General features: G+C 47.3%; 1 protein-coding gene across 1 annotated transcript in view; it reads left to right on the forward strand.

The window, feature by feature from the left end:
* Window positions 1-734: 734 nt before the first annotated feature.
* PHF12 (PHD finger protein 12) overlaps window positions 735-24,361 on the forward strand; it is a 31,163-nt gene continuing 7,536 nt past the window's right edge. Inside the window, exons 1-9 of the mRNA XM_054166322.1 lie at window positions 735-1,191; window positions 1,533-1,714; window positions 15,851-15,923; window positions 17,393-17,780; window positions 18,344-18,464; window positions 19,515-19,647; window positions 20,337-20,501; window positions 21,138-21,299; window positions 22,388-23,204. Coding sequence (XP_054022297.1) covers window positions 1,126-1,191; window positions 1,533-1,714; window positions 15,851-15,923; window positions 17,393-17,780; window positions 18,344-18,464; window positions 19,515-19,647; window positions 20,337-20,501; window positions 21,138-21,299; window positions 22,388-23,204 — 2,107 coding nt within the window. The 5' untranslated portion in view covers window positions 735-1,125. The remainder of the gene's footprint in view (window positions 1,192-1,532; window positions 1,715-15,850; window positions 15,924-17,392; window positions 17,781-18,343; window positions 18,465-19,514; window positions 19,648-20,336; window positions 20,502-21,137; window positions 21,300-22,387; window positions 23,205-24,361) is intronic.

Raw genomic sequence — 24,361 nt, forward strand, 5'->3', positions numbered from 1 at the left:
TCCCCAGCCGCACCCCCGTTCTGGAGAGGACACCCCACACCCCATCTTTTGGTTGTTTCATTAATAAAAAATGGTGTTTTCGAAGAAGCGCTGGCGTCTTTCTCAGCGGGGATGGGCAGCCGGAGACGCGAGTGCATCCCGGCAAACGCTCCCGCGGGGTGGGCCCTGAAGCACTCCCGCACCCTACCCTCCTGCACCCTATCCCCCCCGCGCAATCCTACCACCTCCCGGATCCCCACCCTGAAGCCCCCGCACTCAAACCGCATCCCCATGACATTTCTTCCCGCCCCTGCCGCTTTAAAGGGCGTGGCCTCCGTAACGATGACGTCACCACGACGGGCCGATCCCCTTCGCCGCGCCGCTCGCCTCGCGCCCCCTGCAGGCGGGCACAGCGCCCCTGCCCCGCCCCTCACGCCCTGCGTTTTGACGTTACCGACGGCAGCACTTCCCCACTCCCCCCCTTTCCCGCGCAGGAACGTGACGGCGACCACGCGCCTGCGCGCCACCCTCCTCCTTGCCACACCTGCGCCGCGCTTGCGCGGGAAAAGGGCGGAGCGCGACGGGAGCCCGAGGGGGCGGTGTCGTAGCCGCGCCTGCTCAGTGTCCGGAACGGGAGGCCCTCTTCCTCCATCCCCTCCCCGCGGCGCCAGGGCTAAGGGCGGGAGGCGTCGTGGGGCCGCGCCTGCGCGCGGGGCGGAGGCGGTGGACTGGGGGGGCCCCCCCGACGGCGGGGCGCGGTCTGCGCATGCGCGGGCGGCGCGGCGGCGGCGGCGGCGGGGCCCTGAGCGTCGGCGCCGCCTGTGTCTGTGTGGTGCGTGCGCGGTGCGTGAGCGGCGGCGGCGGGCGCGGGGCCGCGCCGCACCCCCTCCTCCTTCCCTTCCTTTACGCGGCATGGCAGTGGGCGCGGGGTCCCCCGCAGCCGCCCCTGGGCCCGGCTGGAGGTGGAGGAGGACGACGGGCAAGCTGCAGCGGCCCGTGGGCTAGGCCCCGCCGCCCGCCTGCCCGCCCCTCCGCCGCCCCCCTCCTCGACGCGGAGCCGCTGCCGCTGAGGGGTCGCCTCTCCCTCCCCCTCTTTTGCTCCCTCTCGCTGGGGGGGGCTCTCGGGGCCGCTCCCGGGCTGGATGAATGTGGGAGAAGATGGAGACCAAGACGATCGTCTACGACCTGGACACCTCCGGGGGGCTCATGGAGGTGAGGCCCGAGCCGCGAAAGAGGAGGGGGAGGAGGCCTTGACCGGGGAGGCCGTGGGGCTGCAAAATGGCGAGGGACCCCCTCCACCCCCCCCGGAGCCCCGTGGCCATAGAAGGAAGTGCGGAGGGACAGAAGCAGCTCACCCAATCCCCGGGAGAGGCCCTCCCGGACACGGGGCTGGCGGGCGGAGCAGGCCGTGCCATGGCCATGTCCCCCCGTCCCCCCGCGGCGGGCCCGGGGCGCTTTCCCCGCGGCAGGCAGCTGGGAGAAGGGCACGTGGGGTCAGGGTCCATCCCAGCCCCTCAGAGCCCCTCTCTGTCTATCTGTCTCTGCATGTGCAGCAAATCCAAGCCCTCTTGGCTCCCCCCAAGAGCGAAGATGGGGAAAAAAAGAGCAGGAGGCCCGAGAAGGAGCCCAGGCGAAGTGGCAGGGCCACTAACCACGATAGCTGCGATAGCTGCAAGGAAGGAGGGGATCTGCTGTGCTGCGATCACTGCCCTGCCGCTTTCCACCTTCAGTGCTGGTAAGGCTCGGCGCTGTCTCTCTGCGGATTTTGCTGTCCTGGCCCTGGCAGCACCTTAGCTCCAACTGCTCCCGCTTCCCGTTAGGTTTCCTGCCTTGCCCGGGGAGGAGGGGAGAAAGGACATGGGGCCGGGTATAGCAGGCGGGAACAAAAAGGAGGTGCAAACCCCACACGGGTTCTTCCCCCCGAAACTAATCCGCGGTGAAAAGGCCCTTTGCTGCTTTCTGCAGGGCGGGGGTTCACCCACCCTCCTTTCTTTTGGAGCTGAGCAGAAGCCGAGAGGAGGAGCGAGGCGGCTGCCTGTGCGGCCTTGGCTGCCTTGGTACTGCCCCTGCCTGGCCTTCCACCTTCCCCCTCCGGAGCTTCCGATTTCCCCTCCTCAGCCCTTTCCAAGGGTGGGTTGCTTTTGCGGAGGGGTCTCCCGAGGGTCCTGTCCAGAGAGAGGGAAGCGGCGGTGGCGTCTCTGCACCAGGCCTTGACGTTCCCAGCGCTTCCGTGCTGCTGCAGCTGCTGGGAATAATGGAGGTTGCTGTCTCTGTGTCTCCCTGCCTCACTGTTTACAATATGGCGACCTTCCTTTAAATTATATTTTTATTCTCAGCGCCATTTTGGCTGCATATATAACTTCCAAGCCCTTGCAGCGCTCCCCCAGTATCTCAAACGTGAAAATACCTTCCCTGTGGAAATGCAGGCCTCCAGACTTTAAAATTGGTGGCTTTTATTCTTTCCCTCCTTTTTCCCTCTGGACTCTGTGGACCTGCTGGTTTCCTCCGTGTCGCTGACTTGCTGTGAACTGGGGGCAGTCGGATCCCCTCTTGCTGGGAGTTGCGTGGCTTTGTTGATGAAGGCAAACCTTTCTGCATGCAAATCTGGGTGCCCTGTGGGAGCCGTGAGTGTGGAGGCGGTGGCAAAGCCCTGGTCGGCAGAGGCTGCAGGAGGGAAGGACTCTGGCTGCCTTCCCTCGCAGCTTCCTTAGCTCTCAGCACAAAGCGACCTGCCAGCGGCACCTCAACTTTCCTGCCCGAAGTTTTTTTTCCGTTGTGCACCGGGAGCCCAGACTCACCCGAGGCCACCTCACCCCGATCTCCCCTTCAACAGTTGACGCCGGCGGTTTGTGTTAAATTAGCGCAGCCAGAGTGGATAATGGAGTGGAGGAGGGAGTGGGGCGAGTCAAACAGCTGGAGCTCGGGCGTACAGAGTATTCCTCCTTAGGGGAGATTTTTTTAACCACATTCCTTTTTCTCTTTCATGCTCTAGAGCTTTGTTTGCCACCCTGTTAGAGATGTCTTCTCTTTGCCTTTTTATTTATTTAATGTTGGGTTTTTTTTGGTGGGGGTGTTCTTTTTTGATTCTTCTTCTTCAGCTTGGTGGTTTGCTGGGTTTATAAGCTAATTGCAGGTCTCTGAACACTTATTAAACTGATTGCTGATACCAGGAAAATTGACTGTGCGGTCACAGTTTTGTAGGGAGTGTCCCGTTAGCAGCGTGTAGCCAGATGAACCCGACAATGCTCCAGCGTGCAGCCATGACATCATCCCTCCTACCCTGAGGAAGTGCTACTGGTGGTGGTGCACATCCTTTAATATTTACTGGGTGGACACTAATTATTACTTTTGTCCAGCATTCTTGATGTGCTTTGAGGGTGGCGGTTGGTTGGTTTTTTTTCCCCCCCTCTCAGGCATAGTTGCTTAAAAGTCAGTGTTTGCTTTCAGATGTTGCCAAACACATCCTTAGCCTTCTGTCATTGAGGCTGGGGTGATGGCTAAAACTTCCCATTTTGAGGTGGAAGAGCAGTGACTAATGCTGTAGAGTTTCCAGGTTGACTGTGGATCCTAGTTAAACCTATCTGTAAATGAGACAGCTCTGTGCATATCTAAGTCTGGCTAAGTCTTGTGGTTTAATTTGGCAGGGTTCTTGCAGTTTCTGAGTGGGAAACAGTTGTGTAAATCACATATCTGTAAAGCTTTGCTTTGCTTGAGTTAGATGCGTTGTAATTGGAAAAAAAAATACGGCTAATTAGTCATTTCTTCAGAACACAAATGGAAGGAGTGCTTCTGGTTACACTTCTTCACTTGTTGCCTTTCCTAGAGTATCTTCTTTTGACTGTAGCCCAGACCCTGCTGCAAGAGGTGACATGGCCTGGACCCAGTTATTCTGCACTGCTCATGGACCTCTGTCCATCGCTCAGCCAAGTCCTTCCAGTGAGCTAGTTATTTCAAAGGGCTGCTCAGGTTTTGTGTTTGTGTTTTCTTCTCTTTAGCTCCTACACCTTGCTTGAAGTAAACTTCCGTTCTGGTTGTAAACTTCAGCCTGAGGGCAGGCCTTGCAACTTCCTTTCTGTCTCTCTTCTTTTTGTTTTTTAAAGAATAGCAGCTGTAGTGCAATGCTTTTTTTTAAAGTCATTTGAATAGCAGTTTAAATATACTGCTGAGGCATACTGGCTGGATTGTGCTGACAGCTTACCTGTTCTGTGAGTGTCTGGTTTAGTACCAAGTTGCGTTTATTATCGATAGAGGGAAAAATGAAGCGCTGCTCTTTAATTGGTCTGAGGTTTGTAATCAGTTGAATAAAACTGTGTAAGAGTGGCCATGCTGTAGTAGAAAATGAATGGCAAGGGTGTGATCAGCCCAAGTCATGCAGTGGGTTGCTTCAGTGGCCCATAAACTTGTATCTTCCTGTCTAGAGAAGGCTCTTCTGCATCACGATGTTTGAAACTGTAGTGAGAAAATTGGCTTCATTAGGTGTGTGTGATTCTCAAACTTCAGCAGTTCACCTTAACTTCAACTTAGTACCCAAGCCTCTTGTCTCCTGCAGAAAACAGACAGCACTAGGCCAAAATTCCCCAAACTTCCCAAGTCTGATAGTGTTACACATCTCTGATGGTAAATAACAAGTTTTGTTGATATACTGTGGGAACATCTGCTCTCCTGAGTCAATGTGGGTGGAAGTGGCTTCCCAATTCATCTGTCAGGGTGTTGTCTCTTCTCTGAACTGCTAGTTCAGCTTAAAACTCCTGCAGGTACTGTAAGCGTCCATGGCCCGGGAGGGCTACCAGCCCTGCTGCAGGTGAACTTGCCTGCTGGGAGGGGCACCGGTAAGTTTTAAATCTCATCCAGATACTTAGTTTCAGCACACTTGGATTAATGTCATAGTCAAGTGAATGTCTTCAAGTTTGAATGTATGTACAGGGTTGGGTGTTTTTTTTCCCCCCTCTCCTTAATAATTCTTGAAGACAGAACATGGGATTTTTAGCTCTGAAGTCTGCCTTTTGGTTTCGCTGTTTGCTCATAATCTGCTGCTCTGGGTAATGGTGCAGCGTGCATTTTCATGCTGATGTTCTGCAGCAACCCGGGCCCCTGGGAATGGTGTACGCTCCTTTAAATGATTGAAAACCAATTTTCCAGTTCTACTTCTATTCTTCCCCCTTTATATCCTCCTTCTGGCTATATGATTGTTAAATTCCCTTTATTTTCTTGAGCTCATGGTAAACTTGATTCACGTTGAAGTTGGTTTACAAGTGACTGATGTTGCAAATTCATTACAGCTTCGCTGAAGGATTAGGAAGATCCCCGGGAGAGGAAAAGTTTAGTTAACAAGCTGGGGGAGGGGAGTGACAACAGGAGGGAGAACTAACACAGAACGGTTTTGTGTTTGTTTTTTCTGGGTGTGTTTTTTTTGTTGTTGTTTTTTTTTCCAAGTCTCACTGCCAGAGTTCGTGGTTGGAGGAGCCCAAATGTGCTAACCTGACCGAATGCTGCTCTTCAAGTCCCTTTTATAACTGGCATGCTGCTGGCTGTGAAGCCCTGCTAGCATGACGAAGTGACTTGAGTTGCCTAAAGCTGACCGGCTGCCTATCATGGTAAACAGACAGTGTCAGTTTTGTGAGCAGTGCCCAGCTAAAAGACTTCCCTTAGCTGATGGATCACCCTATGACTGTGATGGGAGAGGTAGGCTGCATCCTTACTGGGGGCTGCTGGCTCAATCAGGCTTTTTGCAGCACTTGCCTCTTCGTGTTTGTGTTTGGAGCATTTGGCTCCATTTCCCCTCCAATTTGGCAGTCTTTGCCAAAGCACTGTTGTCGAAGAACTGGCATAACAGAGATGTCTCTGCAAAGAGGAGGAGAAGCTAAACTAACCTAAGGTTTGCATATTTTCTGAGTCACTTCAAGTGTTTTGCACAAAGAACAGAAAAAAGTTGTGTTTGACTGGTAGGACATCAATAACTTTTTCCCCACCTTATGCAGGTCTAAAATGTCCTGCCTTATCTTGGCATTTGGTCTTTGGCTTTGGATTTTTCACTTAGATATCTGTTCTGTGTGAGGAGAGGGAATCATCAGCTCTCTATTGTCTTAGCTAATCCTTCTCTTAAGGGGCATGTTTGGCTGCCCGAGGGGTTTCAGGTGAAACTTTAGAAACTTCAAATGGTCTGAAGCATCTGCTGCTGCAAGGAGCAGCAGGATGTCCAGAAAGTGGCATACCTAACAGTGAACTGCAGAGGAGCAGGAGTTTAGTACATCGAATTGCATCTTTCATTGGCACTTCTGACAGCTTAGAAAAATAATCTTGTGGTTTAACTGCAGAAAGTTTTTATTTTGAGGCTTATCTGGGTTTTGGGTTGTTTTACATTAAGTGACTTGCAAAGCCCTGCTTTTATGCAATTGCATTTTGAAGATCAGTCTGAGCCCCTTGTGTTCCAAACATTAATTTAAATGTATCTGTCTTAACTGATAGTTAGTTAAAATAATATTGTTTTAAGTATATATTTGTTTTTCTGTATCTTTTCTTCTGATATTTTGGTAGCACTGGGGCCAGCATAATCTCTCTCCCAAACCAGAAGGAAGCAGTTGCTCTGGCTTCATTTCTTGGTGTGAAGGGTCACTGCGCAGTGTCTGCAGATGTGGTAACATGATCAGGCTTGGCAGTTCTGTTCAGCACAGTTGTACCACTGAGGTCTTTTGCTCTCCTTATTCTGTCCTAAATCTCTCGATGCAAAGGCAGATAAGGTCAGCCTAAATCTATGAACTTCAACTGAGGGCACCAGCAAACCATTCACAGTAAGAATTTGATGAGCTAACCTAATTTGGAGAACTTGCAAACCACTATTCCCACCTGTGTGTGTGTTGCTAGTGTTAAACTGAGCGTGAGCAGATTTTGCAGTGTGGGCAAGAGCTTGGGCATTCAACTCAAACTGTGGATTGCTGCTGCTGTTCTCAGCATCAGCGGAAAGGGCTTGGAGCAAGGCATTAGGATTCTGGCAAAACCAAAGAGGAGGATGTTCGACTGCTTATCTTGTGCTTTGTCTTCAGACATGGCTGCTGTGTGGATGAGTATTGTGTCAAACATCCATAATGGCCTGGAGCTGTTTAAAAGGACACAGTATGAGACTGTTAATAAGGAAAGTTCTCCACTGTTTTGTCCCTTTGCTTGGGAAGGTGCCAGTTTGTTGACTGGGAGTTGTGGAACGGAGAAGTCTCTTTCTTGCTGCTGTGGGGTCCATTTTTAAATTGACTCCTCAAGTTCCCTAGGATGCTGCAGCTCGTTTTAAGGTGGGGTTTAGGGCTTTGTTGGTGCTGCTCTGGAGCTGGTCTTTCCTGGTATGTCAGACCTGCAGGCATGACTCACATAGCCTTTCAAAACGTGGAAAGGTCTTCCCAGAGGAATTCCAGCTCCTCCAGGCATTTGCAAAGGAAATTCTTAATTGGATTAGATTCGTAATACTAATCTGCTAATGACTGTTTGTTATGGAGATCTTGGCACTATCTTGTAAATATATTCAGTCTCATTTTGCTTGCCTGTGTCTTCTTATCACATACAAGCTCAGTGCTGTTTAGATTGTGCAGCCGCCTGCGGATCTTAGGGAGGGTTACTGTGTTTATTACACAAAATCATAGTGCTTTCGTGATTCTTCCCTCTCTCTCCTTTTCTCAGTGTTGCTTTGAGGGAGGTGGTAAGAGGGGAAGCAGCCAGATGTCAGACAGGCTAATCATGGCTGTGCCGCTCCAGGAGCGGGTGGACGGGCACCTCGGGTGCAGAGTGTCCCCGTGCTCTTGGCACGGACAGATCCCTGTATCTATAGTAAGAGTCAGGATCAAACATTTTTATTCTTTTACCCCTAAACCAGACCTTTATGATTTGGGTTGTAAATGTTGTGGTGGTGTGAAAAACACCTACACCACAGACAGGGCTCCTGTCTCTCTGTGTAGGACAGGCTGAGTCAATTCAAGATTTTAGTTGTAGCATCAGTACTGAAAGAGTTTTTCTACATAGCTGAGGCACTAACATAAATTCTTCCATTTATTGACCCACATAAGCGGATGTTAAATTGTTTTTGTTGCTAGACTGACTCAGTAGTACGTGTCAGGTCCTTGAGATTCTTCCGTGCTCTGGAGCCCTTACTAATCCTTGAGGTGGTAGCAAGCAGCAAGAATCTGCTGTGAAGCAAGCAAGCAGTTACTTCCACCAGAGGAAAGAAGTGTATCTTCCTGAAAGAAAGTGTTACAGAGTCTGAATATTTAGGGAGCGCTGCCTATGGGAATATAAATCATGTGTGGGAAGGATGTACCTGCGTTTGTTTCGGGGTTTGGGTTTGTTTTTTTCAACCAGTCAGGAAGTGACTCGTGAAAACGCTACTGTTATCTGAGGATACATTGTGGCTTTGTGATAGGGCTGTGAAGCGCTGGATTTGAAAGAAGAGAGTGTAAGCAAAAAGCATCTTGCCACATCAGGTTACCGGCTAAACTTGTGGGATTTGTGATTGTCAGATTGTCAGAGCCAGCTTTTTCTTCTTACAGCAGTCGATTTACGCTGCCTCCAACTCCACCACTCACCAGATGTCTGCCCAGCTTCCTCAAAGGAATGCTGCACTGTCCAGTGACTGTAAGATAAGTAAGAGCAGTGTGGTACCTTCCCTTTAATAATGGGGTTGGCAGGTATCTGTTGTAATACAGTAACACTTTCTTAGGGTATGGAGTAAATATTCCCTATAGGCAAAAAAAAAAAAGGAAACAAAAAAAGAAGAAATCCTGTAAATCACTCTCCCAGTTGGTGTATTGGATCTTGAGTACAGAAGGCAAAGAGCATCTCAGCCAGCTGGGGGAAATCGAGCGCCTGAACCCAGCTCTAACCTATTTCTGTTGACGTCTGCTCTGCACGAGTCACTTGAAGTAAACTAGATGGAGCTGGAGATTACCGACTTTGAACCCTGCAGAAAGTGGTGGCCTGAGGATGTAATTTAGCAGGCTGAAAACCCCATGCTGAATTTCTGGCAAGCACCAGTGATTGGTGTGAAACACCTGCCTGTACAGCCTCTGTCTCCGGGCAAGGCATCACGTGAACTTCCCAGTGGCCTGCCTAGAATCACAACAGGGGCAGAGTATGAAGGTGATCTGGAAAAGGCAGAAAAGAATGTATAGCCTGCTCTAAGGGTGGATATTTCTGTTGCTGCTCTTTTCCTCCTTTTCCCCCGTGTTCTTGGGGATGCCTGGTCCACATGTACATGACGGAATTATACTTCTCTTGTGCCTGCATGAAGACAGATTCATACTTTTGCTTTTATGAGCCTGTCCTTCATCCTCTTCTGATGTGCTGCTTTCCTTTTTTTTCCACCATATTGCTTCTGTCCTTTCACCCCTGCCTCCTTTGAACACATTCTATATGGCTAGGGCTGAATGTGTGCACTCTCCAGAAACCTCACAGACCTGTGTTTTGATTATTTTATTTTTTTCCCCCCACTGGAGATGTCTCTTCATTTAATATTCTTTGAAGACAAGATTGGATGAAGCAACTCTCACTAGAGCTGTGTTGTTCCTCTGCCTTCTTTCTTTTCCCTGATGCTGCCCCATGTGTCACGATCTGTGTAAAGATCTGAACACTTAATAATGAATCTGGACATTGAATTCAGGCTATTGTTACTATTGTCTGCAGTGCAGGCAGGGGTGGTGCATGGGAAAGAAACAGGAGTCTGGATGTGCAGAATACCTCAGTTTCTGGGCCTGACCCACATTTTTCAAAGTCAACAAGTTTTCCTATTGATTTCTGCTTACAAATGCAAAGCTGGACAGTTCTCTGGCAGTTGTATCCCCAATATCAGAGTTCAGAACCATCCAAACTAATGAAAATTAAATCAAAAGCCCTCAGTGCAGTACAGGTGATACTATACAATGTTTAAATGCCCATTTGTTTATATAGATATGTAAGTGGTTCTAGCTATATTGAAATTTAGTATCTTATAAAAGCAATTTTTTTTTCAGTGGTTAAGGAGGGTAATAACTAATGGGTTGCCTAAGAAATGGTCTCTGTGGGCCAGGTTCTTCCTGTAAATAGAAGTAACTAATTAGATCAGGTGATCAGATGTTTACGTGCTTATCCAGTTTATTGGACTGCCCTTCTTGTCAGGTCTGAGACAAAAATGTTCTCCTGCATCACGCTGGAGGGAACTCTTCTGATTCCCTGTGAGTCTCATGATTGCCCCTGTAGGAGTGCCTGGGGAGGAGGCTGGACCCCTGGTGAGCCCTGGCAAGGAGGGAAGCAAGGTGAGATAGATAACACCTACTTTCACGAGGTTATGCTTAGATCTCTTCCCAGGATGACACTAGCAGAAGCAGTTTGTCACAGGCTTCAAAATCCACTAAACACTCCTCCTCACAGCAGAGCAGTGCTTTGGCGCGTGAAGGAATACCTGGTTCTTCAGAGCACGGTAGTACTGCTGCCAGGGGCTTGAGCTGTGATCAGCACAATGTGTTCTGCCTTTGCAGTGTGGAGCACTGGCTGGTTTAGAAGATAGGGATAAGCATGCAGTGAATGAATTTTGGGATCTGGCATACCTGGCAATTCTTAAACTCTGATGAGTTCAGGTCTTCCCTCTGCTCTAGTACTAGACAGATTATGTTGGTGTAACATTATTTTTTTTCCTTGCATGCATCTTGCTTCTCACTCTCTGGCCATGTAACAGTGTTTTAATCCTGCTCTGTCTGTTGCTGAACCCTTATTTCCAGCTCTGGCCGTGCTGTTGGAAAGATGCAGGCTAAGCAGATGCAGTGTTCCAGGTGATGGCATAATTGGTGACCTGTGACATGCTCATTTCAGTTTCTTTCCTTGCACAGTGCAGCCAAAATCATCATGTAGTGACCTGTCCAGTGATGTCCAGGTCTTACTGATGCTACTAATTTAGAACTCTTTATATGCAGGGCAAAGATTTGCACTTCAATGTAGACAACCTTTTGCTGGCTGCTATCAACCTGTTTTCACTAGGTCCTTCAGGAACACAGTTGAAAGTATAGCAGTGGGTGCTCTGTAGTTAGAGAACTGCACTTCTGGCTTCAAGTAGGTAGAACTTCCATGGGAGCCTAATTGAGACCAGGAAGTTCCTGAAACTCAGTTGCAGTGTAAGCAAGTTGTGCTTAGAGGCCTGTAAAGAATTAAAATGATGCCTAAAGTTCACTGCTCTCCGCAGTGGTACTTGAGAAACCTTCAGCTTCATCAGGAAGATTTTCTTGCACTCCTGGGTGTCATGACTTCATCCATCTTAATGAGCAGAACTTGCAGACCTTCACTGAGTAATTTGTTCTGAGGAATAATCCTGGCATTGCTGGAATAGACAGCTGACAGTATTCCTAGTAACCATCTCTAAGGTAATGAAATCTGCCTTCTGTCTTCAGAAAATAGTAAACTCTTTGCTGATCCAGGAGTTGAAATACAAAGGTAAAAGAGTTTCACTGGGGAGGAACTTGAAACCAGCTGCAGCTGTTGGCTTTTTTTTGTCTGTTTTTTTTGTGTGTATAAGGTAGAGGCTCTGAGCTCTGGGTTCCAGGTGTCTTCCTCCTGCAGGGTTTTGGAGCAGCTGTGGACAGAAGTGTGTAACTTGGGTGCAGTAAAACTGTTTCCAAGAACTGCATTTGTAAGTGATGCAACTCTCTGTGTTTCTCAATGGGGCGCTTGTGATGCACTGACAGTGAGGTTGGTTTCCTGGTTTGTTTTAGTTACGGCTGCCACAGAGGCCCTGCTGCAGGAAGCCAGGGAGCCTTGTTCTTTATGAAGCTAGTGGAACAGCTGTAGCTCTATCCATCTTTGGGGGATAAATAGGAGTCCAAAGGAAGAGCTAAAAGCCTTCTTCCTTTATCTAACTGGCAAACATAACTAGCATCCTCCATTATAAGCCTGTCATTGACTCATGGTAAGTTACTTAGAAGATTTTGAAGAAGGAAAAACGTTCCTGCCTACATTTTTTTTTCCTTTGGTGGAGTTATACTGTTTTCCCCTGCACAGAAGAAAAAATATCTGAGTCTGATTGTTGAAAACTGCTGACATCAAAGAAAGCTTTGCTAGACACCACTGTGTTTTCCTGCTGCCATTATCCCAGCCCAGAAGCTGGCCGTAGCCTGCTGGGTCCAGAGCAGTGTCAACGTGCCTTTGACGCAAGATGGCCACCAGGAATGTCATGTGTAAATAACTTCAGGTTTGCTTATAACTGGTTCCTTTGAGAGCTGTGGCCCAGTTTGTATTGAGGAAGGTGCCATCCTTTGAGCATTTGTTTACTTATTTATTGAGGTCAGCAAAGTGAAGAGTAATTATGGGATTTAGCCTAACAACAGGCATCTGATCTAAGGTAGGAGAGCTCCAGAGTGTGAAATTGAAAAGCTAAGTGGCTTCAATGGTATTGTTTGCTTGACAAAAACTCCTAACATGCAGATTACCCCTGTGGATTTTTTATTTCATCATCATCATTTAAATTTTACTTAGGGAGCTTTTGCATAACTGAATGACCATGGGAGTTAGTGCAAAAGTTTACAAGAGCAAGTCCTGGCAACACAAATCCAATTTGAATTTCAGGAGATGCTACTGAAGTGTTTTTAGAAGCAGCCACGAGTCCTTTATTACAGCAGGTGATCTTGTACCAGTGCCTTGGAATAAACATCTGATAAACATCTCCTTGAATTTACAGAGACTAATTTTGAAAGCCAGCTTCAGTTCTTCAGAGCAGTCTTTGTCTTAAAATCAGAATCCTGTTTTGCTGAGCAAATTTGATTTGGGTGACACCAAACCTTGCAGGTGAAGCAGCACTGGCCACTGCTCCTGCCTGTGATGACAAAAGTGGAAGCTTTCGAAACAGAAATTCAGTGAAATGGTACAGGACAGCTGATTGGTGTGTAGCTGAAAGGAGATGTGTTGTAACTGAAGATAAAGTTGGTGCTGTGCAATTCCTGGTCCTGTTGGCAGCGGACTCTAAAGGCTGGAGATCTGCATGCTAATGAACCTGTGAAAGCGGCGGTGCTGCTCCTGCCAAAGTGCTCATTCTCACCTTGGTTCTGAAGATGGAGTCTCTTGCTCAGATTTAAAAATCAGTTTCTCTTATGCTTGCATTAAAAGGTTGAAGAATGTGGTTATAACTAGTTAATTAAAAGAGCATTCTTTAGCGCTTCCCTGGCTTTATGCTGAGACCCAGGAAATGCTCTCTGCTTGCAGAGGGGCCGGCAGTGCAGGAGCAGCATTCATCAGTCTTTGTTAGTGCAGAGAGCTGCCTTGATGAACAGTTCATTAACCAGGAGAAGCAGAATCAGTCTTTTAATACACTTGCTATAACAGCTAGGCCCTGACAGCAAACAAAAAAAAAACCTCAGGAGGCTAGTTTGAGAGCTAAAAGCTTGCTGCTGGTCTAAAACTAATCTTTTCCCCCTCCTTCCACAGGCTTTCGGGTGGCAGCATTCATTAAAATACTTCTCTGAGTTGTTGTTTAAGAGGAGCCTGTACGTAGGATCTCATGGCTGCCGAGCACATAGTTCAATCATAACAAATGGTAGGATAACATACACACTTAAGAAGAAACCTGTTCTGACTCTTCTAGGCACCTCTCAAGATTCACCGTGGTGTTAATTGTTTTATTGTAAAATGCATGAGATTGAGGTAACAGTTAAAGCAAATAACCAGAGGCATCTGGCAGCGTGTGGGTCCCTGGCACGCCGCGCGTGTGTTGGAATGGGGCAGACATGTTTCCAGCGGTTCAGGCACGCTCGTCGGGAGCTTCAGAGGGCTAAAATTCACTATGAACAAATCAAAGTCTGTGGTGGTTTTTCTTTTTTCCTCTCTTCTCTTTTTTTTTTTTTTTTTTTCCTCCCCCTGGGGTGCTGGGTGGGGAGGGGGAATAAGACACATGAATCTGTACTGGCTGTAGCTGCAGATCCAAGGCTCTAGCAGGAGTAAAACCTGAGCTATTGCAGGGCCTGCTCTATAGGATTCACAATGGATTTATGCCGCAGCAAGCACACAGGGGATCGTTTGCTGCTCTCCTCCTTCCACCCCCTTTCCCTGCTTCTGTTAGCAAAAGATTAGTGTGGGGCAGGGGGGGAGTTACTGCTTGAAGTCAAACGTTTGAGGCTTCATGTAAAGCAGCCAGTAGTTGAGGCTTTGGTGCTTTTGTCTTGAGCCTGATCGCTTCTTCATCCAAGTCCTGCAGGAAATGAGAAACATAAGCTGCAGGTATGTCTGCACATATATGCAGAGCGCTGCATTTCTGGAGCGCCTGGAACACGGAGGCCTCTCAAACCCTTCACTCCTCCTCAAAATGGCTGCCAGATGTGTTGGCTCTACTGAATTCCCCAGAGCCTGACACCAGAAATGCTGAGGTTATTACCAGTTTGGTTCTTGCTGTGTTCTTCCTCCAGTCTTCCAGGCACAGTGTTGCAAGAGCGAGCGTGACCCCGGATGGCTGCAGTACCTGCGGAGGCTTTCTGCTGGCACACTGGTGTGCTCGGGGCAAGGCTCGCCGGGGCTCTGTTCAAACAAAGGAAGCATGTTTGTTTTTATAGCTCAAGCTTGGGAGCCTGGGCTGGGATCCTGTGCCATTTCCCTGTGCTAGGAGCAAGATTCTCGAGGAAGACAGCCTCTCCCTTTGCTGCAAGGCACATCTCTTCCTGGCCAACGAATACACATCTTATCCTCTGTGGCTTGTCAGTGCTGGAGACGTCTTAAATGTTAACTTGGGTTTGGTTTGATATTTGTCTGTAGGTGTAGTAAACAGTATAGGGACTCCTGAAATGAGCCACAGTCTGGCTGGCCATGCTTACTTGGTTTCTTGGGCTGGTCTTTAAGGTCTGTGTTGGTGTAACCACATAGCTGTTCAATGACTTTGTAGCCTGGTCAGTCCCAGCTGGATCCCTCATAACCCATTTCCCAGTCAGTGGGAAATGGAGCTTCCAGGTCCTACAATCTTCTCTGTTGAGTGTTCAGCGCAGTACAGCAGGCTTGCTATATAGCTGGCTCTAGCATCAGTAGGCAGAACTTTTGAAAGTACATCTTAAAGCCACATGCATGGTAACTGGCTGTTGTCCTGCAGCAGTCAGCATTTTGCTGAAATAACAATATCTTCATGATGAAAATATCTTTACAAAGGTGATGGAAACTGCTTGAACTAGTAGTAGGATCTGTGAGGAAAGTGTATCATCTGACATATGCTGCTCTGCCTTTAACTGAGGAGAAGTGTTTCTCAAAATAGTCCTCCTTACTCCATCTAATTTGCTTTGGTTTATTTCTAGCATCAAAATGAGAATGTCATTTCCATGTGATACAGCTTTCATAGTAAGTGCAGATCCGTATGAGTAGGATGTATCTTACGCTTCATAGCCAAGGCAAGCTGGTTATGGTGACACTCTTAAGAGTATTTGGGTTGTCTTAAGATAGAAGGTGATTTCCACCATTAAGTGTGTGCCCAGGGATGGAGTCCATGAGAAGCAGTGGGTGAACTTCATGGCACTGCAGATTCACAGGATGGAAATATGTAGATCCATGATGGTGCTTGCTGCACGGGAATCTACAGTCTTCATGGAGTAATCAAGTTGCTTAAAGAGTTATTGGTGGTAGAGAGGAGGTGTATGTGTTGGACACAAGGGCATCTTCCACTTATCTTTGCTATTCAGTTCTAAGGCTGTCTTCTGAAGCCGTGGAGCGTGCTGCGTCGTGAAGATGGGGTTGTGGAAGGCCAACTTCTTAGGGGTGTTTTGCTAAGTGGATATCTGGGCAAGCAAAATGGGAGCATCACCACAAAGGAAAGGAGGAACCTGTAGGGCTGCCCCAACTTTGGCTGCGTGTCAGGGAGAAGAGGCATTCCAGAAATCACAGTAAAGCCTTTGTTTTGTTTCCCTTGTAGCAACCCTCCGCTCAGCGAGGAAATGCTGCCTCCGGGGGAGTGGATGTGTCACCGCTGCACTGTACGCCGCAAGGTAAAGCCTCTCCTAACAGACATGATTCCTGCCCTTCCAACTGTCTGTCTGAAACATGAATCCTGTGTCTTGTGCCTTCTGTCCCCTTGATGTGCACATATAAACCACCAGAGCTGCTCTTTGTGCTTGCAGTTCAGAAGGGCTTTGCTAGGAATGAGCTTAAAGAAAAATAAAGGGCCTTGATGAGACCTTTTTGGTATTTTTAACTTCACCACTAGGAACAAAAAGTGAAGTGCCTGATGTTCTTGTCAAGCTGTGCCTTCCTTCCCCCCCAGTTTTGGAAAGGAGGGAGAGAGCTGAGGCACAGAGGGAGTGGGAATGGCTCCCATGCTTGAGAAGGTGAGCTGTGTACAGGTGAAACAGGAGTCACGTTAATGCAGCTGGGCTGTGATTCTGGGTAACGTGTGTTTTTTAGATGTGTGACTTCACAGCAGTTGCACATCAGCAGAGGGTGAAATCACAGTGAGTTATGGTTTCCTGGGCTGTTGAACAAGATGGGGAGGAGATGATTGGGCAAGATTATGGCTTGTCTTGTCTTTTTTTTTTCCCCTTGATGCTCTTTCTCCAGGAAGCTGTCTTGCACAATGTAAACATCTTAATGCTGTGACTACGTAAGACTGTGTAGCAGAGGGTTTAGAAACTACTTGAAGTTATCTAGCAACTGTTCCCTTGAAGTGACACCCAAAACAGATTGGAAGAAAACATTCAGCCTTTTGTTCCTGAAGCGATTGCCTTGTTTCCAGAGTACTGTTCAGCCATCTGCCAAGAGTAAAAATGAAGATTGCAAATTGAAATAATAAAACAGAGAGAAAAGAAAACAAATCCCTGGTTTTTCCTGCGTTAAAAATTGCCTGTTAACACTTTGCTCCTCTTACAGACCATTTTAGTGACCAAGTAGGTTGGTTCAGCCATACTGGTGATGCTGTCAGGCACTGGAGCAGTGCACAGTTGCCTGTGCTAGGCTGTGCAGTGTCTCCTCCTTTTGCAAACTGGATCTTGTGGTGATGGCAATGTTCAAGGTTTCTGTCATCAAGAGATAGCAGAGTGTTGCTTGTATATTGTGCTTGTATTCTCAAGCTGACCCTCTCGTTCTCTGATGGGTTAATAGACTGCATCAACAATGAGCATTCTCCTGTTGAGTTTCTTGCCTGGAAAGATAAACAGAGTTGTATGGTTTGTGAAGTGTTTAGGACTAGATGCTGCTAAACGTTGTCCTGATCTGGACTCAAATATGGTTGAAAGGAGAGGAAATGCTAATTTTCTTCCCCACGCTTGGTTTGCGTCGGCAGTTTTGTCCCCAGCAGTCAAAGTGTCTTTATTGTGTCAAGGCTTTAATGACTTCATGGGGGAAGTTGTAGTAAGTGGCTTGAGCCTTTGCAGATGCTATTTGTCTTCAATTGCGTATTTGTCAAGGTTGCTGTGCTTTGTTTGTGGCCTCCATGATAAGCCTGCCTATTCATGTCGTGCAGAAGCGGGAGCAGAAGAAAGAGCTGGGGCAGGTAAATGGATTGGTGGACAAATCTGGGAAAAGAACCACCTCCCCCACCAGTGACGCAGACCTGTTGGACAGGTCTAGCAGCAGCATCAGGGCTAATGCGCATGCCAGGATCTTGGAAAGGAGAGCAAGCCGGCCTGGCACTCCCACATCCAATGCCAGCACCGAGACCCCCAACTCAGAGCAGAATGATGTCGATGAGGACATAATTGACGTGGATGATGACTCTGCCATTGCAGAAATGGACTGTGGGCAGCCCCAGCTGAAGCGACCCTTTGAGCTTCTTATTGCTGCTGCCATGGAAAGGAACCCAACGCAGTTCCAGCTGCCGAACGAACTGACCTGCACCACAGCACTTCCAGGTGAGCAGCGTCTTGTCTGCTGGTGGTGAAAATGTCTGCAGTTGCATCTTGTTGCCATCTTTTCTTTCTTGACTCCTTGATAGCTGTGGCACCAGGGATGCTCATCAGTGAAAGCAGAGAGTATAGGTGTACCTCTGGTAGTCCTCCAGCTGTCCAGCACCAGGTGGCCTCTTTCAGATGTGAGCTGTGGGGACACTGCTGCTACATGCTACAACCTCCATCAACACTTGGGATAGGGCTTGCTGTTGTCACCTTCGTCTGGATCCTCAGTCTGAAGAAAGAAATTCCAATTGTCAAAAAACTTGATTTATGATATAATAAGCCAGTAACAAAGTAATGATTTCATGTACAGAATGTCACTGAAATGATTAAGTAAAATATGCCTGTCTTTAAAGACAGTCTCTGTCACTAAAAGCTTAATTTAGTGATTGATAAGGGTTCCTTAAGCAGCTCCCTCTCTCCTCTTTTTCTGTTTGCCTCTGCCTGAGATGATTATGTGTGTCTACCAGCAAGCAAATCTCTGCTATGTGAGTAAATCAAAGCCTTTTAAAATTTACTTTCAGGTACTAGTAAGAGGAGGCGAAAGGAAGAAACCACAGGAAAGAATGTCAAGAAAGCACAACACGAGTTAGACCACAATGGTTTGGTTCCATTGCCAGTGAAAGTCTGCTTCACGTGCAACAGGTACTTGACTCTTCCTGGGAAGCTGCTTGGTGTGGCTGCCCTCTTCACATGGGCAAAGTTGTTGCTGAAAAAAGAGTAGATGACCTGTTTCCAGGTTATCTTCATTACTTGCTTAAAATCCTCTAAATAAATGGGGAATAATCATCTTAGCTGAATAACAGATGTTGACCCATGGCAAGTGTAGGTGCGGCTTCTGCAGCCCTGTGTGGCTGTAAAGGGTTTTAAATGTAGCCTGAAGAGGGTGAGCCATCTTGCCTTGGGTATTTATCTACTAAGAGAAATTCTAAAGCGATGGTGGATTAGAAAACTGAGAGGTTTGTTTATGGTTCATGAAGGAAGAATGCAAGGAGGTGACCTTTAGGAAATGGATACCTACTGAGAGAGATACAAACCCAAGGCAAACAGTCAGTCTGAAAATGGGTACAAGATACTGCTGGGTTTTATAACTGCATTTAAAGATGCACAGATGAATCCCAATTCAAAATGTCAGTGAAAACAAAAAACTTTATTTCAGGAATCCGCTCAGAGTGAGTTCCTGGAAGTAGGCTTGGAGATTTCAGGTCTGAGGAATTGGATTTAATAGCTTTTTGGAGTTTGAGACTTGTTCTGAGAACATCTTGGTGAAGTAATGTCACAAATTCACACTCAACTTATCTGAGGAAAATGGTAATAACTTAAATCTCAGATTTCCTTCTGATGCCTGAATTTTGCTCTAAACGAAGCCTCTCAGAACTAATGCACAAGGTCAACTTGAAAAGTTCCTTGTGTGAATCTGACTGATGCTTACAGCTTCCCACCAACAGCATCTCTTCCACTTTTGCTCCAAAAAAACCTGGTGGGCATGGGCAAGTCCTTTTGCCTTGAGTGGGTCTTGCAGAAGGTCCGTAGAGATCAAGTTACAAATCTGAAGCCTAATTTTAGATGCAAGTGTCATAGTGTAGGGGAATTAGTGGGGAAAGATGAGCTGAAGTGGTTAGAGTTCACCTGTGCCCTGTGCAGTTCTTACTCTGTATTCTGTATGGGGAATAAGGTCTGGCCCTCTCTTTGCAGGAGTTGCAGAGTGGCACCTCTCATTCAGTGTGATTATTGCCCACTCCTCTTCCACATGGATTGTCTGGAGCCACCACTTACGGCCATGCCTCTGGGTAGATGGATGTGCCCAAATCACATAGAACATGTGGTGGTAAGCAGGACTATGATTGCAGTATGGTAACCGGATGCTGGAGTGGAACCTGGCAGGTCCATTAAAGGACAAAGTACAACAAATGTAAAACAGCTTCTGAGCTCTTACTGCTCCCTCTCTAACGCTTGTAAAGCTCCTGCTGCAAGCAACGCGTTCGCCAAAGGAATACGATGCTGCTATCTGCAATAAAATGTAAAGATGGGGGAACTCCTTCCTGTAACTGAAGCTGACAGCTCAGATTGTGGCTCACTGACAGCTTGTCTGGTTTTCAGACTGGACTTCTTAAGATCTAGATGAGCTTCCAGAACTGTGATACAAAGCAGCACAGTGCTACAAATAGGGGAAGTAATTCTTTGCATGCTTTATCTGAAAAACTTTCTTTCCAAGAGGGAGTTTTCATTTGTGGAGAAGCAGTGTACTTGAGGCTAAATACTCAGGAAACGGGGGGCTGAAACAAAGGGCTTGTGCCCAGACAAACTGCTTCTGAGAGCATTGATGCTGCTTAGTAGGCCTCTAAATGCTTTTGTATTCATCTCCAGCAATGTGCCCTTTAACAGAAACAGTGCTGCAGGAAACAAGTAGGCTAAAGCGGAGATGATGCTGTACTGCCAGTGCATTGATGAAAGTCTTAGTGTACATTAAAGTGACCCACAGATCCCTAACTCCTGTGGCATTATCTGATCACTCAGCTGAACCAGAAGAACTTGACCCTGAGTAATCGGTGCCGAGTATTTGACCGGTTCCAGGACACCATATCTCAGCACGTTGTCAAAGTTGATTTCTTAAACCGAATCCATAAGAAACATCCTCCGAATCGCAGAGTTCTTCAGTCAGTAAAGAGGAAAGGTTTGAAGGTATGTGTACACAAGTAGTTGTCAAAGAAACTCCCTGTCTGTGTATTCTAGTTTGGAAGGGAAACCAGCACGCCCCACAGGGATAGGCTCTTGGGGCAGGAGGAAGAGGGTGGGGTCTGAAGGAATGTGTTAGTGAGAGGTCTGGAAGTCAGCAGTTATTTTCACTATGGGCAGGATTTAAGAAGCTCTTTTCTTGCCAACCACAAGGCTCAGCTTTTACAAGGAAGCCTTTAAAACTGGCACAAGCATAGAAAGTACAAGGAAAAAAAACTCCTGAAGGTGGCCTTACAGTCAGAATTGGGGCTGCTGTATGCTCTGTGTTAAACCCCGAAGAGTGTTTGTTGCCAGAATGCCTGAAAAATGCCTTGCAGGTTTCCCTTCTTACTTGGCCTTTTTTGTGTGACTTCTTTTATGCTGTACCCTCCATGCTGTGCTGACCAAATGAATAAAACTTAGTAATATGAGCCTTTATTAATTTAAAGTATTCATTCCTTGAAACTTCTGATGTCTTGGCTGCAGGGCTCCTTTGGGTCAGAAAGCAGCAAACACGAAGCGTAGTGCTGGTTAGGTACTTTGTTTAACACCTCATTCTTGAGTAATGGTTCTCATGTGTGATCTTCTTTCTCTACAATGTAGGTTCCTGATGCTATAAAGTCCCAGTACCGACTTCCACCCCCGTTACTTGCGCCTGCAGCAATTAGAGATGGTGAGCTGATCTGTAACGGGATCCCTGAGGAACCCTTGCAGAAGCACCTTTTGAACACTGAGCACTTAGCCAGCCAGACAGAACAACAGGAGGTAAATGAAGTCAAATGTTTGGACTCTGTGTCTGTAGTTGCTTTGCTGCAAAGATCCTCTTCCATTTCAGTCATGAGCAGAGCAGTTGTCTAGGAAACCAGTCTCAAAATCATGGCTGAAGGAGGTATCTTGTCTTGTCTTTGACACCCGTGGCCGTTAAAACTTCATTTTGGCTTTCCAGGTGAAATATAAAACTCCTCATTTGACACTTCAGGGAACTGGTGAAATAGTCTTCTGGCCTTAAGAGTGGAGTCGAAGGCTTTCTGTCTAGATGTCATTTTTATTTCCTGGCTGAGGGGAAATACTTTCCACTTTGATTATGTAAGGCTGCTCTCTGACACATTTATTTGTATGTTAATGTCACGTTTCTGGGCTGCTTTTTATTGCTGATAGAATTGGACTTTAAAATCAAGGTCAAATGAGTGTTTCAATCTTGTATGAAACTTCTTGCCAGATTCCACAATGCAAAGGCATGTTGCTCTGCAATCAGGGGTGCAGTCAAGTCCTTCTGTTAGCTTGGGCAGGGTTCTGTGTGGCAGGTGCACGTTCACCGTGGAGCTTAAGACTTCAGATAAATCTCTTGGTCTTGCTCTACCTTGTGTAAAAGGAAAGGTGCCCTCCACCCCAGCTTTGGCAGGTGACTCCTTATACCATCAGGTAGATCAGCATGTTTGTTCCAGCATGCTACAGAGGAAACTGGAGGATTTTGTTTGGCTGGAAGCCCATATTGGTGAATGATGTGTTTGTAACTAGCTGAAGAGTTCCAACACTTAACAAGTGAAGAGAAGGAAGAGTTTGAGGGTGGGGAAGTGCATCTACTGCCTTCTCCCTCCTTTTAATCCCATCTCCTCTGTGACCTGTCCCTAGTGTGGAGATAGAAACAGTATGTAATTTTGTTTGTTTCTGTACCTCTGGACAAAGCTTTCTCCTGATTCTGGATGAGCATTTGAGCAGATGCTGTAGGTCCAGGCTGCATCTGAGCAGTCAGCAGCTGCCCTTCTTTGAACTGGGTGAACAATGGAATAACTGTTGAGGTTTGGAGCACTTTCTACCTGTGGAGCTAACCTGCACTTCTTTCTCCCTCCCAGTGGCTCTGTAGTGTTGTTGCGCTCCAGTGCAGCATATTGAAACATTTATCTGCTAAGCAGATGACTTCGCTTTGGGACTCTGAACAGACAGAGAAGGCTGATATTAAGCCTGTTATTGTGGCAGACGGCTCACTCGCCAACCCTTACCAGGCAGCTGACAAGGCACCCACACCTTCCCTCTATTCCATGTCATCCTGCACCTCAGGGATTACCACCCAGAATTCCTTGAGTTCCTCGCAATCCCAGCAGACTTTGTCACAGGAAGATGTCAACTGCAGCTCTTGTTTAGATAAATCCAAGAAGGTGTCTTCTTGCGGGACTTCGAACGGGCCGACAGCCTCTGACATTAAAGTGAACGGTCCTCATTTCTATGGTGTTTCATCCGAATCTTCAGCACAGTTGACTGATTCCCAGAGGCTAATGGGATCTGGTAACACAGTACCTGTTTTGTCTCATCGGCAAACGTGGCCTCGGCCCCTCACGCCCCCGGCGACTTGTGGACTTCTGAATCACACCATCGGAACCATCGTCAAAACGGAGAACGTAGCAGGACCCGTTTCTTGTGCACAAAGGGGTTCTGCTCCGGTCACGAGTCTGCCTACATCCATATCGAGCTCCTGTGCCAGCCTGGATACCACCAGCACTTTGCAAAGAAAGAATGTGCAGACACAGATAGGGCCACCGCTGACGGCAGAGCTGCGATCCATGGGCTCCCCTTTGACTGCCACCAGGGCTCTCACCCCTCCACAGGCTGCAGGAGATGGGATCTCTGCAGTCGGGTCCACAAACAGATTCTGTTCACCAGCACCACCTTCAGGTACGTAGCAAACAGCTAATCTTGGACCCCAGGGCTGGGAAAGCGTTCAGACTGTTATTTTGAACCTTGAGGGTTTAGCGGTATGCCTTTGTTCAGCTGGGGATTGGGTCTGCTGTGGGGAACTAGAAGTTCCTCAAGTCCCTTTTGTCTTAGATCCTTTCATGGGAGGTGCACAATGTGTTTTTGCTGGTGTATACCTCAGAGGGGAACTCTGTCCTGAGAAGCAGGGTAGCTTTAACTCTGGAAAGCAGCAGTAGTTTTAAAGTAGAAGCCTTCAGCTGCACTGTCTTGGTGATGGAGAAACAGCGACTTGGAAAACTCTGCTCTGTTGACACAGGTAGTCATGGACTGAATAGACCATCTCTGTCCTGACTTGTTCCAAACATACCCTGCTTATAAAGTGCACTCTTTAGAACCCATTCTTCAGTTTAAAAAGATCAAGTCAAAGATGTTGACAGCTGAAAGTCAGAGTTACTGCCCATAACTTAAAACATAACTGAAATCTCACTGGAGTAAGCTTTCCCTTGGAGCCTGCTCCTTTTCTTCCCTTAGCCCACACCAGCTCAGCGTCAAACCCTTTGTGCAGGTTGGGTTTGAAGCAGTCACAGAGAAGCATGTGACAGACCTGTCTGTCGCTTCTCTTGCAATTTCTGGCTGCTCAGTGGGACAGGCTTGTGTGCAGTGGCTCAGATCTGGCGATTCCAAGCAGCAGAGGCAACATCTTGTTATTATTCTTTTTGAAATTCCTTAATGAGTAACTTCTGAGCTTTACTTGTGTTTGGAAGCAGTCCCCAGAGTACTTGGCCTCCCTGTTTATTGCTGAACAATCTTGGTTACTCTGAGGCTGCTAGTTTGACCATGCCCTGCTTAAAAATGCAAGGCTGGAAGAAGTTTTGCTAGAGGAAATGAGGCCATGCTATAGAAAACTTCTTGCTTGTGGTTTGAAGAGTGCTGCAAACCCTACTTAATTGTGCAGTTACTTAAGATGTTAAATAATTGCTTTTGGTGCAAAGCTTGTGTTCTACAAAATGCACATTAAAACATTGTTTTAAAACATAATCTCTTGGGAAAGATCTGAATACCTGGATTTTCTCTCTAACATAATGCATATCTGTAGAAGTGTATAACACATCTTAACTTAGGGTGTGCCAGTTTTG

Source organism: Dryobates pubescens, chromosome 13 (genome assembly GCF_014839835.1).
Source record: "Dryobates pubescens isolate bDryPub1 chromosome 13, bDryPub1.pri, whole genome shotgun sequence".
NCBI classification, from domain to species: domain Eukaryota; kingdom Metazoa; phylum Chordata; class Aves; order Piciformes; family Picidae; genus Dryobates; species Dryobates pubescens.